The 16279-nt window shown below is 44.0% G+C and overlaps 1 protein-coding gene across 1 annotated transcript; it reads right to left on the bottom strand.

Annotated features, from left to right (window-relative positions):
* Nucleotides 1–6116: 6116 nt before the first annotated feature.
* anks6 (ankyrin repeat and sterile alpha motif domain containing 6) lies at nt 6117–15663 on the bottom strand. Its single transcript, XM_079234060.1, has 18 exons — nt 15204–15663; nt 13367–13585; nt 13071–13269; nt 12716–12866; nt 12063–12107; nt 11718–11922; nt 11511–11617; nt 10648–10799; nt 10192–10429; nt 9704–9753; nt 9262–9456; nt 8981–9143; nt 8667–8887; nt 8366–8558; nt 7959–8026; nt 7553–7669; nt 7133–7229; nt 6117–6969 (listed from the first exon to the last, which is right to left on the bottom strand). The coding sequence occupies exons 1-18, from the start codon at nt 15533–15535 to the stop codon at nt 6920–6922; spliced, it is 2802 nt and encodes a 933-aa protein (XP_079090186.1). The 5' UTR covers nt 15536–15663; the 3' UTR covers nt 6117–6919.
* Between the last annotated feature and the right edge of the window lie 616 nt (nt 15664–16279).

Below are 16279 nucleotides of genomic sequence, written 5' to 3'. Positions count from 1 at the left end.
ATAAAATCACGCGAAAACGTTAACAAACAAAAAAAGGAAGAAGAAGAAGCACTGACCCCAAATCCCTCGGGATATCAGTTAGTTCCAGTATCGTGATGGCTGTGGGGGTCACATTCACTTAAAGTGCAAAAAAAGAGATGCACCGAGTGCACCGACTCGGTAACGAATGATTAAATCCACGGGAAGCGAGATAAAGCGGAGAGGTCCTGTGTGCGCTGCGCGGATGTTTTCATCAGCTCTGCACTGCTCGCGGCAGATGTTGGCTGATGCTTTATACCCAATTGAGTCGCCTTCACTTCCTCGCGTTTCAGGTGGCGGATTCCTCTGAATGACATGTCGAGCTCTTCGCACGCAACTCTCTGCCTCGCAAACAGAGCGCGAGAGAGCGAGCGCACACACACACGCGCGTGCGCGCCGGCGTGCACACACGCGGCTAAGCCTGTGCCGCTTTCAGGTACTCTCTGAATATGTGATTTACGAACTTTCAATCTTTATATGGAATTCTAATATTGGTGGCAATTGCTTTTATATGTATATGTATAAAGTAGAATATATACAAATTGGATGACTCTTTTTTTCTCATGGTGGCTCTTTATTTGTGCATACTTTGGTAAGTAGGTTAGCCTAATATGCAATATTAAGAAGTGGCGGCTACAAGGATGTTCTCTTTAGTCTGTGCCCACAGCTCGTTTGGTTTTGTGCAACTAAAATCATCTGAACACGTCCCGTTGTATCACTCCGCTATCTGTATTAAATAACGTGTATTCTCGATTTAAATACATTATAATGCGTGTCCAGTTTGTATATTTACGAGGAGCGCATGAAAGTAGCGGTAGCCCAACCCGACCCGAGCCCGCAGCCGCGCGCAGCACACACACATTTCCCGAGCAGCGCGAGGGGCGGGATCACACGCGAGGTTCAAGCGAGAGGAAAACACGAAGCTGCAGATCCACACCGACGCTCACCGGGGAAGCGACGGCAGCTGCGGACCTAAAAGACAAACACACTTTTTTTTTACAACAAACGCTGCTGTGCTTGAATATAAAACCACATTGGACGGGACTGGTCTTCTTTTTTAACGAATAATGAAGTGTATGGACGTAGCTTTCAGAGTCCAGTTGGCTCTGCGGGACTGATTTGGCGGCTGCGTCAAGTTCGGTAGATTTACGCCGGAAATGAGATGATCAGGCCCTTCAAAACAAAAGCATGATCGCGGCTCGGATCTACCGGCGTAGTGGGGTCTCGGGAGTAAGAGTGACACCGCGTTGAGTGTGAAAGGACTAGTCTGTGTCATTTTGAGTGTTGCTGGGCTAGATATTCATAGTATTAAGTTATTGTAACGTGTCCTAAACTATCGGAGTCGAATATACATGCGTGAGACTTGTTAAAAGGTTTGCACGGTTTTATTATTACCGGAAGTGCTCTTACAATGTGGTTGCCTTGATAGCGATTACATTCTTCTCAAATTCGGATTCTTGATTTAATAATGAATTGATCAATGAAATGATAAAAACGTGATCTGTTCCAAATTAGTAACCATCGCAGTTGTTTTGGGTACTTTAAGTTTGTAAAGGAATACTTTGTATTGTTTGCTTTTTAAACACGTTTTTGTTTTCATGGTTTCTTGTCAAACTTTACCAAATACAGTATATGTCACTGTCCTATATGATCTCGTCACTGAAGCAGAAACAGGGATAGTCCTAATGTGTGTGTAGTTTGTGTGTCAGTCCACTGTGCTGCCCCCTAGTGGACAGTCAGACGCCACCCTCCCGTCAAGTACACCATTACTTCTTGTGTATTTATGTGGAGCAACAACCCATGCAAGCTTCTGACTGACTTTTTTTGTGTCTTTAAATAAGGATGACACCACAGAGGACAATCCCCTTGGTGGTGTTGTGCCACCTACGATCACACATACAAGTTGAGAAAGGCCCTCGAGGGAAGAAGAATATGCATTTCTTCTTTTGCTTATCGAGAGACCTGGCAGCCCGACAAGATACATGAATATGAAATTGCATAACAATGGAAAATACCATTAAAAAAAGTGTCTGTTGGAGTGTCTCTTTGTAATAGAGCAAACAGCAACAAATGAAAACGACACAGTAACTACAAATAATACATGCTAACAATAACATCTGGAAGGCCTGCATTAGAAAATAGTCAACTGAATGACAATTTTCTTAAAATTACAACTTTATCTTACAGTAAAATCAGTTCTGAGTTCATCAGATTGATCATTGATTATTCACATACAGCACATATCTGTAAAATCAAAAATATTTAAAGATATAAGACTCAAGTCATATGGCGAGAGATGAATTCCCCCCAAAACAACCATGGCGTTGTATCAAGGTGTCCATCAGGAGCGATGTTGTATTTGTTGTGACAGGTGGATCTGGGGATCTGAAGAGGTCCTGAGGTCCAATTAACCTCTCAGTAGCTGCCATTAAAGCTACAGGGAGCTTTAGAATCGATGCACATCCACTATCCAACACAAACACTACACTATACCCGAGCGGCTTCCAGATTAGCTCCGGCTTAGAGCGCTGCTGCTGCTGCTCGGACAGACCTTTGCACGCGACCGTGCACGTGTGAGAGTGCACGCACGTGTGCTTACGGCAGGTGTGTGTATGTGTGTGTGTGTGATTTAATACACATTTCAGAACAATGAGCACAGAGCCAAATATGACTGCCTGAAAGCCATCCGCCAGCTGCAGCAGTGCATCTTTCATTGATTAAGATGTCTGCGTCACCGCAGGGTTTCAGAGCTGTCACGTGACAAGTCTGATTCTAAATGGACATCCATAATTGATGATGCGGTCGATATTGGAAACGACAACTGAAGACATAACTAACGCAGTAGCACAGCTATGATGACAGTTATTGGAATTATGTTTGAAGGAGAGGCGGTTGTACTCTTGTGAGAGACCCGGATGACAAAATGTGGTGGAAGTTGCTGTTCTACATTTACGACAACCTCCGCGCAACAGATGGCCCTGAACGCAACGCAGGGAGAAATAGTTCATATCTGGCAAAAGCAAGAACGGTGTTGTAATCCATGACAGCAGATCATTGTTAATGGACACGGCCAGCTCAAGAGGTCGTGAGGTCAAACCGGGCTCGTGCTTTGACGCTCACTGCGCAGATATCCACGTAAAAAAAAAAAAAACATGAGCGTGGTTTCCACTCTTTGAGTTCATTCACTTCCTCTAATGCCGGACCAAACACATCGCACACTGACCTCAAAGTGTTTCATGCCGCAGTTGGAGGATGGAGAGGCGGTGGATCTGCTTTGATCTCATAACACGATGGAACTGACATCCGGGGCACAACTAGACAATTGACTATAAATGCCCGTGATGCACGAACTCATCTGACCAAACAACCGTAAAAAATAAATAATGCACGAACTCATGGGACTCAGGGCCGTGCAGGTCTCGGATGATCCTGCTTGGAATGAGGTCAAGCAGGTGGGAATTAGTGATTTTTTTCCATTCGAGCTGACAGGAGCATCGATTGATTGTGGAGTTCAAATTGCAGTGAGCACGTAAGTGTTTCGCTGATGACAAACAACAACAAGGCAACATCACCCAGTGGAGCCGAAAGCTAAATAAAAAAAGCGCTTAAAACTCGTGCTTTTTGCCGTCACGTGTCCGTCCATCTCCGCATCGGGAGAGCTGTGTCAATCGGTCTAAAAGTGGAAACTGTGTTACGGGACTCTGTGGGAGATAATCTTTTGTCGACATTTGGATTTGGATGCTGCAAAGTTCATGTTGGGGTCAGAACAAGGGTCAGGATGGAAGGAGGCTGCGTTTCTTCTCCGATCTTAATCCCCTCCGTCCTGTTTTGTATTCCCGTGGCGCTGTTCCTGTTATCTGCGTTTGTGTGTGTGAAGTATGCAGAAAAAGAGAGAGGAAAAAACAAGTTTGCGAGGGAGGAGTGTTGACTGTGGGATTCTGATGTGGAAAGCAGGCAAACAACACGCGCATAAAGCCAGTGCCCTCGGTTATGCCCGTCTGGAAACCGCACTGGCGTGTACAGCCAGAGGCCATGGCCACAAAGTGAATTTAGCAAATGGGACCTAAGCTTTTAGAGAAGACCCTCACCCACACACAAACGCCGGGGAAATGTATATCTGGCAATTTATATCTGGCAACTTGGCTCAAATGTGTCCCTGCGCCTACATTTATCCACGCGCATGCGCAAACACCTGGCGGAGCGCAGCACCACCACCGCTCATTAAGTTTAGCGCTCAATCCAGAAGTCTTGTTTAGTTGTTTTCAACCACTGTGGTGAAATGATTTACCAACTGATAATTTCCTTTATGCAGTATTTTTTAAATGAAATGGCCCGTTTTTCGGTAAATGGTCATACGCAAAATTACTTTTCAATGTTCTTTAACATTATTGACAATATAATATATTTTCGTATGCTTATTATGTTGAGACTATAACTGTTCCTTGGGAGATTATTCCAATAAACCAGGTATAATTAGGTTTGTGTGACGCTGCCCTCGGTGCTGAGGAGTCGGCACTGCTATAGAATGAAGATCTGGAAAACTGGCACTTTGAAAAAAATTAAAAAAGGGAAACATTTATCTTCTCTGGGGATTTCAACCTCGGCTTTAACTCAGACAGACTCAGGTTCCCGCAGCCAGCAGCGTTACCACAGACAGGGGACCACTTTCAGGGAGGAGGCAGACATCTTGGCTGAGGCCGCCGGGCTCCTACCAGTCGCAGTTAGTTACAAGTAGTCAGTGGGAAATAAATGTATGTATTCATTACAGAAACTGCTTTTTCCGGGTATCTATCTCACCTCTGCAACGCACCATCACCCCTGCCCTTCTGTGCCGGATGACTCCACTGTATTGACAGCTACAAACAACATTATTAAATGTTATTCAACCCAATCAAAACCGCATGCGAATTAAATCAATTGGGAGGAAATTGAATGAGTCACTCCATTTGGCGCGCACATGCCACAGGGACGTTAATATATTCCAAATGGATCTCTCTCTCTCTCTCTCTCTCTCTCTCTCTCTCTTTCTGTGTACATCTGAACACTCAATCTGCCACAGGGCCTGCAGAGGCAAGCTTTCCTCCACTGAGTGATGCTTTTCATTAAACTCTACTACAGGAACCCTGTCGCCTGCCTGTCGGGCCAGTCTATATCCAGGTCATCAATAATGATTTCAACAACGATTTCAATGGTCATGTTTTTTCCCTCCTCCAACACATATTCTCAGCTGATCGTGCTCACGTGGCGACAGAAGCCTTTAAAAACTAAACACTACATCCAACATGGACAAGGGTGTATTGTACTCAACATGTATTTCATATTTAAAGCCCCGCCCAACATTGTTTTACTTGTTGTTACTTCATTGCGATGTTTGAGTTGCACTGTGCAGAATGTGTTAACCCGAAAGGGAAAAAGCAGCCCTTTTTGTGTGTTGGTCTAAACTACTGGTCATACCAGACCCGGTACGGCTGGAGAGGCTAACGTGTTCTCAAAGGAGGGAGCTTTTAATGTGGATGAACTCTACTTTTCATTTGTCAGAGAACAACGTAACAAGTCTTCATCCAGAGGTTGCTATCTATATATAGTGTGAGATGAAGAAGAGACCTCAATCAGGAGCTAAACTTCACAGAACAACATGACAGCTGGAGGAGTGCAGCCATCATGTGTTGCACCAATGGAAACTCACTGCCATCTTGTGGAAGGAAGATGGTTTTCACGTCAGCTGTGATTTGTGAAAAGAGTTCACACAAGAAAAGCTGGGCGTAAAACCTGCTTTCTAACTATTAAACCTGAGCACCAATGAATAGTTTGTATTCAGTTTATTTTTCACCATGGACACAGATTTGACTTTGTTTTTTTAGTGATTTGATTTATTACCCAGATTCCTTTCTTTTGTGCGTTCATATACCGCAGTACATGAACGAACAGGATATCAGCGTGTCATCAATCATCAACTGAATCCTTTGGATTAAAGACATGGATCAAAAGCACCTAATATTTAGGAATGACGTCACGCTCCATTGGGCCAGCTTTGTTGACAGACTCCATGGAAACTATGCTTCTCTTTCAAACTAAATTGATGCGGCTCATAAAATATTAACATCTAAAACATTAAAAAAACATAGTTATTGCATCATTGTAATGTTTATTTATTCATGACAGCACAGTCTTGACTAAAAATGATCTATTCGTATAATGGCAAAGACATAGAAGCAGCTCAGTCCCTCTCTCTCTCTCTCTCTCCCTCTCTTTCCTCATCACTGCTCCCTTTTGGTCATTACAATTGCTCTGAAGTCTCAATCACAGCATTACTGGATAAATTATTGTTAGGCTCATGATCTCTCCTTGCCTCCTGACTTACCGTGGCATTTCTACAATACATATGCTGTACCCTTCACATTTGTTCGGATAAAATAACCTCTCCCTCGGCTCTTTCCCGCCTCCCTCTCCCTCCGCTGTGTGTTTGATCTTGTCGTCTTTCTAATCTCTCTGCGCTCTAACCTCTCTGCGCTCTAACCTCTCTGCGCTGCATTCGCAGTAGATGTGGCCACCGTATCGCTGTGGCAAAAACAAAACAAAAATCATAATTTGCAACGCATCGAGTGCTTTGTCGAGCAGCAGCAGGGCGCTGGACGCAGCCGGTCACACCTCGTCTGCTTTAGGATCCACGGGAGGAATACTTTAATGGCGCTTGGTCCTGGCGGGTTCTACAAAGGCCGGTTATCAGGGTCTATGTGGTCGTTTGGCTGCGGCCTCCTCTTGCATTAACGCCACTAGTGGTCTGGGACACCGGCTCCAGAAGATTCCTTAATATTCGTGCCTTGGCTAGAGGTCACCGCCATTTTTACTCTTATCTTAAGTACCTTTGGCGTACTTCCTGCTGGGCGTCAGGGCTGCTGGGTTATCTTTTGTTGGGGGAACGAACCTGATGTCTCATCCAACCCGTTGGTGCTGGTAAAGAAAGGTGGAGAGAGAGAGAGAGAGAGAGAGAGAGAGAGAGAGAGAGAGAGAAAGAGATAAATGGATAAAGAGGCGGAGAGACAGCTTATGATGTTGTCTTTGTGTGAATAGAGCTCTAATTTCCAAGTTCCCAGCTCATTTGTTTGACACTCACAGCGTGGTTCACCTGGTTGTCTTTGGTTACTAGCGCTGCTACCAAAGGACGACTGGAAGTTATGGATGGTCTCCTGAAGGATCTGCCTCTCTCGACCCTGATGGCAGACAACAACAACCATTAAACATTGTAAACACATCAGTAAACATTTGCAGGCACAGATGACGCCGCTATACTTTCACATATCATGTCCTTCTGATACCAAATGTAAGTAGCTCCGTTTTCCAATTTCCATGAATGTTCAAAGTATTTCTACCAATCTCAAGATGTTAGCAGTTTATTATGATATAATGTTGAGTTATACTAAGGAAAACTACAAGTGGAAACAAATATAACCTCAGCCCATAGAGATCCCTGGAAACACACCACTGGGAGCAAAGGTTCTTCAGAGATTCACAATATAAAGTTAACCAAATGCACCTTTCCAGCGTTGAGCTCTGATATGGCAGCTAAGATCTGCTGTCTGGGTCCGTCCGTTTTAATGCCAAGCTCTCTCAGGTCTCCATCTGTTAGAGTCAGGAAAGCCTCCATGTCCACCTGGAAGCAGAGAAAAGAGAAACACCGACTGAAAACACTGTATAAAACATGTGTAATGAATTAAACATCTATAATTGTCTTTTTTTAATATGAGTACAGCACTGTAGTCCATGAGATCCTTTCAGGCAGTGAAGTTCAGTGATGAAGTTAAGGGAAAGCAGTTTCCTTCACACTGAGAACTCATGACTCAAAATGAAGGAGAAAAAAAAAAAGAATAAGGCAGAAGACACACAATCAATCTGAAGGAAAACTGCTTTGGAACTCCCTTCTGACGTAAAAGATAGAATACCTCCTGTTCCTCAAATATTGGCTGGTATTTCTCGAGGGAAAGTTTCTTCAAAATGCCAGACAGCTCATCTGAAAAAAAACACAAACAACACATTATGTGATGGAAGGAAAAGTGATGAAACTTGGCATTCACGGCCAGAGTAGATTTAGTGTCTCGATTATTTCGGTGTCAAGGCCCACGGAGCACAATCCAATTTAAGTTATCAAGAATCAGGAAAAACTACCAGTCATTGTATTAAAAATAACTACAGTCAATAGTTGTGCACATCAATGAATACTGCTTTCTGGCTTTCTCACAAGCATTTAAATGATTGGTCTAAAAGCTGAATAAATGTAGAATTGATGCTTGTGAACTTTGTGGCATACAGAAGAAGGATTTCGGTTGCTGGATAAATCTGCATGTCTCACCTTCATCAGTTATGGTTCCACTGCTGGAGCCACCGCTGCTCTTGGAGCGAGGATGGGAAGAGGCGGAGGACAGAGAGTCTCCCGGCCCAGCGGGCGGCTTGGGCGTTGGGGAGGGAGATGGAGTCAAAGTGGGCGACGTGCTCTTGGATGTGGAGGAATTCCCCGACTGAGGTCTCTTCTTCAACTCCATCTTCTACAATATGAAATAAGCAGCACCGGTTCACTGACGTGATAGGAGGCACTGCCTTTACTTTGGCTGTTATATACACAGTAACGACAGAAAGGAAAGCACAACACAGACCCTTCTGGAGTGGATGTCGGGGGCCACCAGGCTGGGGTGGGAGTGGATCTCAGGAAGGTTAACATCAGGCAGCGGCATGCCGGGCGCTGAGGGTGGCAGAGGGGGTTGAATCTGTGTCTGGCTGTGCTGTTTCTCTGGAGCCTGGACCTTTGCATCCATCAGACCTGCTGCTCTCTTCCTTTGGGCCGCTATCTGGGAGAGAACGCTGTCCGCACTGCCCCCTAGTGGAGGAAGGAGGCAAGAGCGTGTAAACCAGTTGCTTACGTTCCCATTTGGACCGGGTATGTTTGTGTCTGTCTGCGTTTTGCATGAACCTGAGCGGTTATGAGAGTCCCGGTTGATCCCTGCCACTCCATTGGAGCCTCCGGAGGAGTGGGGGGAGTGGTAGTGACCAGAATTTGAAGGAGAGGAGGAGGAGGGCCCCTTGGGTATGCTGGGAAACTTAATGGACCTGCTAACCACGCGACTGATGGATGTCTGCCATTTAAAAAGGAGAGAGAGAGAGAAGGAGTGAATCGCAAAAGACTTATGAATGATGACTAACATTTAGAAAGGGTTTTTACCAGCAGCGCATCTCTCGCTCACAAACACTCACAATATCCGAGTTTCCGCTGCTGTTCAGCTTCCTCTGGGGCGGCATGGGCAGGCGGGGCGCTTCGCTCTTTCCGTCCCCGAGGAGACGAGAACGATCCGAGTTCCACGGTTCAAAGTTGGACGGAGGAAGGAAGGGAGGGATCACCGCTTTCAGCTTGTCGTTGGGCAGCCGGGTCAAGGGCGCACCACTTCTGAGCTAGAGGACATGGAAATACATACAATTACACCACTACTAAAAAACAACAACCATAAACGTTGGGGTGCAAAACCACAAACCTTTACAACTAAATATAATTACAAAAAGTATAAAAACACAGGGCAAAAGAAGCAATCACGTTGTTTCAGCCAAGCATGCTAACTTTCTGATGTCCTATAAGGCAATTCATTGTCAGCACAAAAAAAGTACAAAGAAGATTAGTTTACATCACATCAAACGCTCCTACCATTGTGGTGATAAGGAAGTCTTCCTTTTCAGAGTTTACCCTGCAAAGACCTGAAAAAACTGAACATCAGTCACATTCCCTCCACCACATCTTGTCATGCATGTCATGCATTACATCTTTCTAAATTCAAGGATCAACACATAAGCAAAGTCAGTGGCGGAAAGGAACTAAGTACATTCTATCAAATACTGTACTGGAGTTAACTATTTCCATTTCATGCTACTTTCTATCATATTGTACTTTTTACTCCACTTACTGCTTAATATGATGTACAGTATTATTATTTTCATTGATTCCTTTCTGTGGGTGGGAGTTCACAAGCTAACTAGCAGTAGCTTATTTAAAGCAGCTAAAATTAGCTCAACCTTCACCACCAACAACATTTAAGTGATAAACATATTATTGCATCAATAATTATAATATCACACATATATACATTGTTTTGAAATTCTGACATGTTGCATGATAATATCGTCGCTCTGTCTCACCAGTGTCTTTGCTCGTGCCCGTCCAGGCCGTGCTGATGTCATTCCCCGCCGGGGCCGGAGTTGGTGCCGGCTCTCCGTTAGACGCGGCCGCCGACTTCCTATTCGCCTTCATCGTGGCATCCAGTGACGGCTCAGCGTCGTCTGGAAATGGAGCCAGGCGGTTGGACGAGAGGCCGTGTCTCAGGGTGTGAGTCAACTTAAGCCGCCGGAACCGATTGGACATCCGACTCCACCAGGACTGGAAGGGGGTGAAGTCGGACATGTAACGGGGCAGAGTTGTAGAGGGAGCTTATTATTATTATTTTTCTCCCCTAATATCTTTAGAGCATCTAGTCATTTTATTAAAATCCAATTGACTTGATTATGTGGATTACATCTGAAATAAATAATGTATAAATAATGAATCAGTACTATGTGATATGGGTTTGTCCCTACTTCATTACATCATGTTTTTACCTTCAGGCCCCCCTTGTCGTCAGGTGGCACGGGGACGTTGTTGAGGGACTGTCGGCTTTTAGAGCGAGTCAGTAAGGCTCTGCTGCGATGCTTCGACTTGTCCTTGTCTACTTGCATACACACTGATGCTAACAGTCGCACCAACTCAGTGTCTGTGAACGTCCAGAGGAGACACACAATGAATGAATAAGGACTCACTGAGTGAAACCATTAATGGAAACCACCTCCACGGACTGTGTCGTCTGCAACAGTCTACTTAATATCAAGATATAAACTTCCTTTCAATAGCATTTCAGCTTTAAATCTGTCAATTTTAAAGAATAAATGATGTGAGCAGGCATCTCTCATGCCATATCACACAACACTGAAGCATACAGAAACACAACCTCCCTTGACAATAAAATGCCCCTTATTCAAATTAGGGGCATTTCTTTTTTTAAGTAAATATGACATTTCAAGGCTATTTCTAGCATTTTTACTCGCAATTTTTTTTTCCATTTTGATGGAAATGGATTTTCAGTCTACTGAATAACCAATTAATCGACTTATGATTTCAGCTGCTCTAAAATTCAGTCAATTTAACATCTGAAATATTTAATTCCCAAATAGATTGTCCACATTTTGGAAAATGATGCTTATGAATACTTCGTGCTTAATTTTTAAAACTCACGTTAAGGACCTCTAACCCTCTACATTAAGTCAAATGAGCTATCAAGAGGACACTGCTATTTTAAGAAATGGTGGAAATCTGATTTAGCTAATCCTGCTATTTATTACAGTTTATTAGGGAGGAATTGTTTGTTTAGTCTGAGCCCATTTCCCCAAAAGGCTGTAAAACAAAGTGGCGATAGTGCGGATAGTACCTGGGTCGTTCAGCAACATAACCAAATCAAACGCTGTGTATCCATTCTTCGCTCGAAGGTTGACGTCCGCCCCTTGACTCAACAGGTACTTGACGATGTCTTTATTGCTGCGAGGAGGAGGGGGACAGAGAGAACAGAAGAAAGAATGGGAAAGGATCAACGACAGCGTCTGAAGTTTCCCATAAGACGCCAGCATGTCCTTCTTACCCGTGATAGGTCGCCTGCATTAAAGCGGTCCACCCATGGACGCCGTCCTGCTTGTTTATGTCGGCATTCTTCTCCACCATCAGCTGCACCACCTCTAGCTGACCGCTCACTGCCGCTATCATCAGAGGTGACGCTCCCTCCTGATTGGATGAATTCACCTGAGTGGGATCCTCCTCCAAGATCTCCTTGACTAGCTGAGAGTTTCCTGAGTCAACACACACACACACACACATGAATAAGCAAATTGACTTGTTTGTGTTTTTTTGCATCACCTGTTAATCTAACAACCAAAATGCAGTTTACTTGAAGTTTCGCTGCATCCTTATAGTATTCAAATTAACTCACCTAACTTGAGCGCACTGAACACATCTGGTCTCCTCCTATCATCGTCTGTGGAGAAAAGAGCACTGCTAAGAACAATAGAGAGAGGTCTGGTTTACGACAGCCCTACTTTGGCATACGCCACGAAGCTCAGCATCACCTGTTCATGTCAATAAATACATATTACTGATACATTCACCACTCACAGGAGTGAGTTTGGGTTTGATTTCAGACGTTGAGGTCATATGAAAAATGTTCTGTGCAGGAAAACTGAGCTACTAGTGAGAAGAGCTATCAGACATCAAAGAGGCTGAGAGCTACCACTGTTGGTTTCGCTCTCACATTCGTGTTAATTGCAGTTCAAGGCAGCAACACACACACACACACACACACACACACACACACACACACAACAGGGAAGAGACAGATCCTGTTAAACTGTAAAAGACATACAAAAATATATAAAATGGAAACTAAAATACTAAGAATTCAACACATTCTCACAAAAAAAAAAAAAAAAAGTTAAAATATGTGTGGGAAGTGATAGAAGCAGCGAAACATGCCACGACATGGAACTGAGCTGGACTAGATTTGATTTATTTTCATCTACCAATCTCACTGCCAGTACCATTATGATGTTGTGTCATGTAGTGAAGTGCATTGATTGATTGCCGTACCGGTCTGGGGTCGGACCGTGGTGATGGAGTCCAGATAGGCCTTGATGTCTCTCTGTTTAAGCTGCATGGCGAGTTCAAAGGCCGTCTTGGACAGAACATTCACCCTGTCTGGGTCGGCTCCACGCTCCACCAGCTGCTGAGTCACAGCCACCTTCAAACACACAACAACTTCATCTGTCAGCTGCTCCGGTTACTCAAAACAAAGACAATGTTCCAGCAGCTACAACTTCATATGCCTTCGTGCTGCAACCGTGTTTGAGGCAAAGTCACGCGTGTCAAGATGTAAATACAAGTAAATGTGGTATCCGTCCATCTTGTTTATCTCTCCAACCAGCCACCAATCCATTGGACCCACCTTCCCACTGAGGGTGGCCACCATTAGAGGTCCCCAGCCAGTGGTCTTCTGGGAAAAGTTGATGTCAGAGCCCCATTCTAGCAGCAGGCGCACCGCGGCCTCGTGGCCGTGCTGAGAAGCCACCATCAGGGCTGTGATGTCCATGAATTCTCTGCCACCGCCTCCTGGACCGCCTTCACCACCTCCGAAACCAGCCGAGCTGTGTGGAAGAGAAGGATTAATAAACAGTTGAAGACTGTGGGTGTTATTCAAAGGCGAACTGAATTGAGGCGAAATGCCTAAAAAACGTCCCAGACCTGCAGCTGTTGTTGTTGTTGCCGTTTGAGACCGCCTCCGCAGCAATGGCCAGGTGATCGTAGTCATCGACGTAGGCGCCGCTCTCCAGGAGCAGCTTCACCACATGAGTGTGTCCCCCGCGGGCCGCCATCGTGAGAACACTCGCGCCCAGCCTGTTGCGTCCGTTGATCTCTGCCCCGTTCTCCAACAGGATGTGGGCAACCGTCAGGTGACCAAACCTGGGGGGAGAATTGGAGACAACGAATGAGATAGAGAGTGGAACTTGACTAATCTAAAATGAGAGGGCCTGGTCCGCCAGTTATGTCACACTTAATTGGGGGAAATCCTCTTAAAGTGTATACCTAACATGGAATATATATACATATATATATATATATATATATATATATATATATATATATATATATATTATATGTATTTTAAAATAAGAGGAAAGATCTTTTAGAATGTCCACACCAACATGCAAACTCTACAGAGACAGGCCCCCAAATCCAGACCTTCCCGGTCGCTTGTGTGTGTCGATCAAATTGGAAGCAAAAACACAGGAAGGTTGCATTACAATCAGTAGAGTTTATTGTGAGAATTATGGATTATTTCAGATGTCCTCATCTTTCACGACTGTCATCACAGGCTTCTCCCTCTCTTTCTCTTTCTACTATGTAATGCCCTGCTTAGATAGATAGATAGATGTATACTTTATTAATCCCCAAGGGGAAATTTCTTGTCATAGTAGCGCCGTACAACTTGAAGATACAAATAAACACACAAGATAAAAGATCAAATGTATAAAGAAACAACAGGGATGAAAGATATATACAAATAAAATAAGATAAAAATAAAGTAAAATATAAACGCATATATATATATATATATATATATATATATATAAATATACACAAAAGAATAGAGCACTATGATGAATTTATTTTTATTTTTCTTCCTTTCTCTCCTTTTACCAGTCACTCCACTGCACACTTCATATTTAAACACTCATGCCACATACACTTAACTTTAACTTTAACTTAAACACACACGTCACTTTAACATACACTTATATAATTGTTATCTGTTGTCTGAGCTCTTTATCCTTATCTGATTTAGACACCATTGCACTGTTGCTGTCGTTGATTGTTGTTTGTCTTGTCTAATGTCTAATGTATGCACCTTCCGCCGAACTAAATTCCTCGTTTGTGCAAACATTCCTGGCAATAAACGGTTTCTGATTCTGATTCTGATGAAAAGATCACGTATGCTGAAGGATAAAGGCTGGAAACTGCATACCAGTTTGACAGCAAGACTGAACGAAGGATTTCTCAAAAGGTTATTTGTCAAAGTTTCATGACACTTTACGTGTTACCATCGTTTCATTACATCAACATGAATACGCCTACATGTTATACCTACAAACCACGAAGCTGGTTTCATTAGCAGATTGTGCAACAGGTAACCTTAAATGACACAAATGAACGAGAGACAATAGTTTGATTAAAAGAATAAACATTTATATAGATGCCTGTATATATGCCTGCTTATATTTTGAGCGTCTTTCTTTTAAACACATGACGACATGAACACATGAATATAACACATTTCCATGACTTTTCCAAAACTTTTGGGGAATTTTATTTTTTCAAGGACTTTTCCAGACCTGGAAATAACCATTTTAAAAATCCCAGGACTTTTCCAGGTTTTCCATGACAGGGTTCTTACGGTCATGGAAAACCTGGAAAAGTCATGGAATTTTACGATTGAAATAATTCACCATCAGACGCATGTCATGTCAAATACAATGGCCAGATGTTTTTAATGGGGTTTGGTGTGTACTTCAAGCCCCACCTCGCAGCCTGCATCAGCGGGGTCCAGCCGTAGTTGTTGTGGCTCTCCACCGAGGTCCCCTTTCGTAGCAAAAACCGGACCAGGTTCTCGTGCCCACTGGCCGACGCGAACTGCAGGGCGGTGTTGCCCTCCTCGTCCGTGGAGTCCACCGGCACCAGGGGCAGCATGTCCGCGGGGTTCGGGCACTCGGACCCCGCTTCTGACCGCAGCCGGCTCTGCCGACCCGACTCCCTCGGGGCCCCGGGCTCCAGGACCCCGCGGGCGGTTTCATAGTCGCCCTCGTCGCAGGCACGGAAGAGTAACAGCGAGTTGGCGGGGACTCCGAAATTCATCTCCTCGTTAATGGTGCTCCTCCGTCTCCATCCAGCTGCAGTTAAGTTTCATCGATAATAACGGTTGCAGCAACTTTTTCCTCTGTCACTTGTGGCCGGGAATCATGACGCACAGCAAAATAAAGTTAAGAGTCCTTAACGTATATTCTTCTTCTCGACCACCACACCAACGGACTCATCTTTTACCACCGGCACACATTGGCAGCATCTTAACGGGTTTCGACAAAACAACTTTTTGGCAACCAGCCGCCGGTTCCGTGACTTGTTTAGGGAGCTGACTCGCGCGAGTGCGTCTGCGAGACGACACTGGACTTCCGCTTTTATCCTTCAAAATAAAACTCGTTTTCTCTGCACTCAAGTTGGTTGTCAAATGTAAGAAATCACACAACCCACACTCAATTGCAATAACTGGGATATTAATCCTGATTATTATTGTTTTTCATACTTTTTTTAATTGTAGTTCCCGTTTAGTACTCATGTCAATATATTAGTTTTGTTTTTGAGAAATCTTTGCCGGATGTTATAGTATGTTATCATGTCTACCTTAACACCACCCAGGTGGAGCGGGTAGTACATTTACATTTTACTACCCCTAGTGGTCACATGTTAGACCTACATCTCCGTATTCTTCATTGGCTTTAAACATAATTCTGAATATTATTAATTGTCTCAGATGTGTACCAGATGTGGTCACCATAATCACCATCATACATAAAATAACCAAACGATATGAACTTCTATTCC

This window comes from Taurulus bubalis (assembly GCF_910589615.1).
Source record: "Taurulus bubalis genome assembly, chromosome: 18".
In the NCBI taxonomy this organism is placed as follows: domain Eukaryota; kingdom Metazoa; phylum Chordata; class Actinopteri; order Perciformes; family Cottidae; genus Taurulus; species Taurulus bubalis.
The sequence above is the reverse complement of the archived record's forward strand: the minus strand, read 5'-3'. Positions and strand labels throughout refer to the sequence as shown.

Coding starts and splice junctions, on each gene's coding strand:
- anks6 (XM_079234060.1), bottom strand. CDS start 15,535: ATGAATTTCGGAGTCCCCGCCAACTCGCTGTTACTCTTCCGTGCCTGC. Junction 13,270..13,366: donor AACAACAACAACAGCTGCAG/GTCTGGGACGTT, acceptor TCTTCCACACAG/CTCGGCTGGTTTCGGAGGTG. Junction 7,230..7,552: donor CAGAGCTCAACGCTGGAAAG/GTGCATTTGGTT, acceptor GTCTGCCATCAG/GGTCGAGAGAGGCAGATCCT.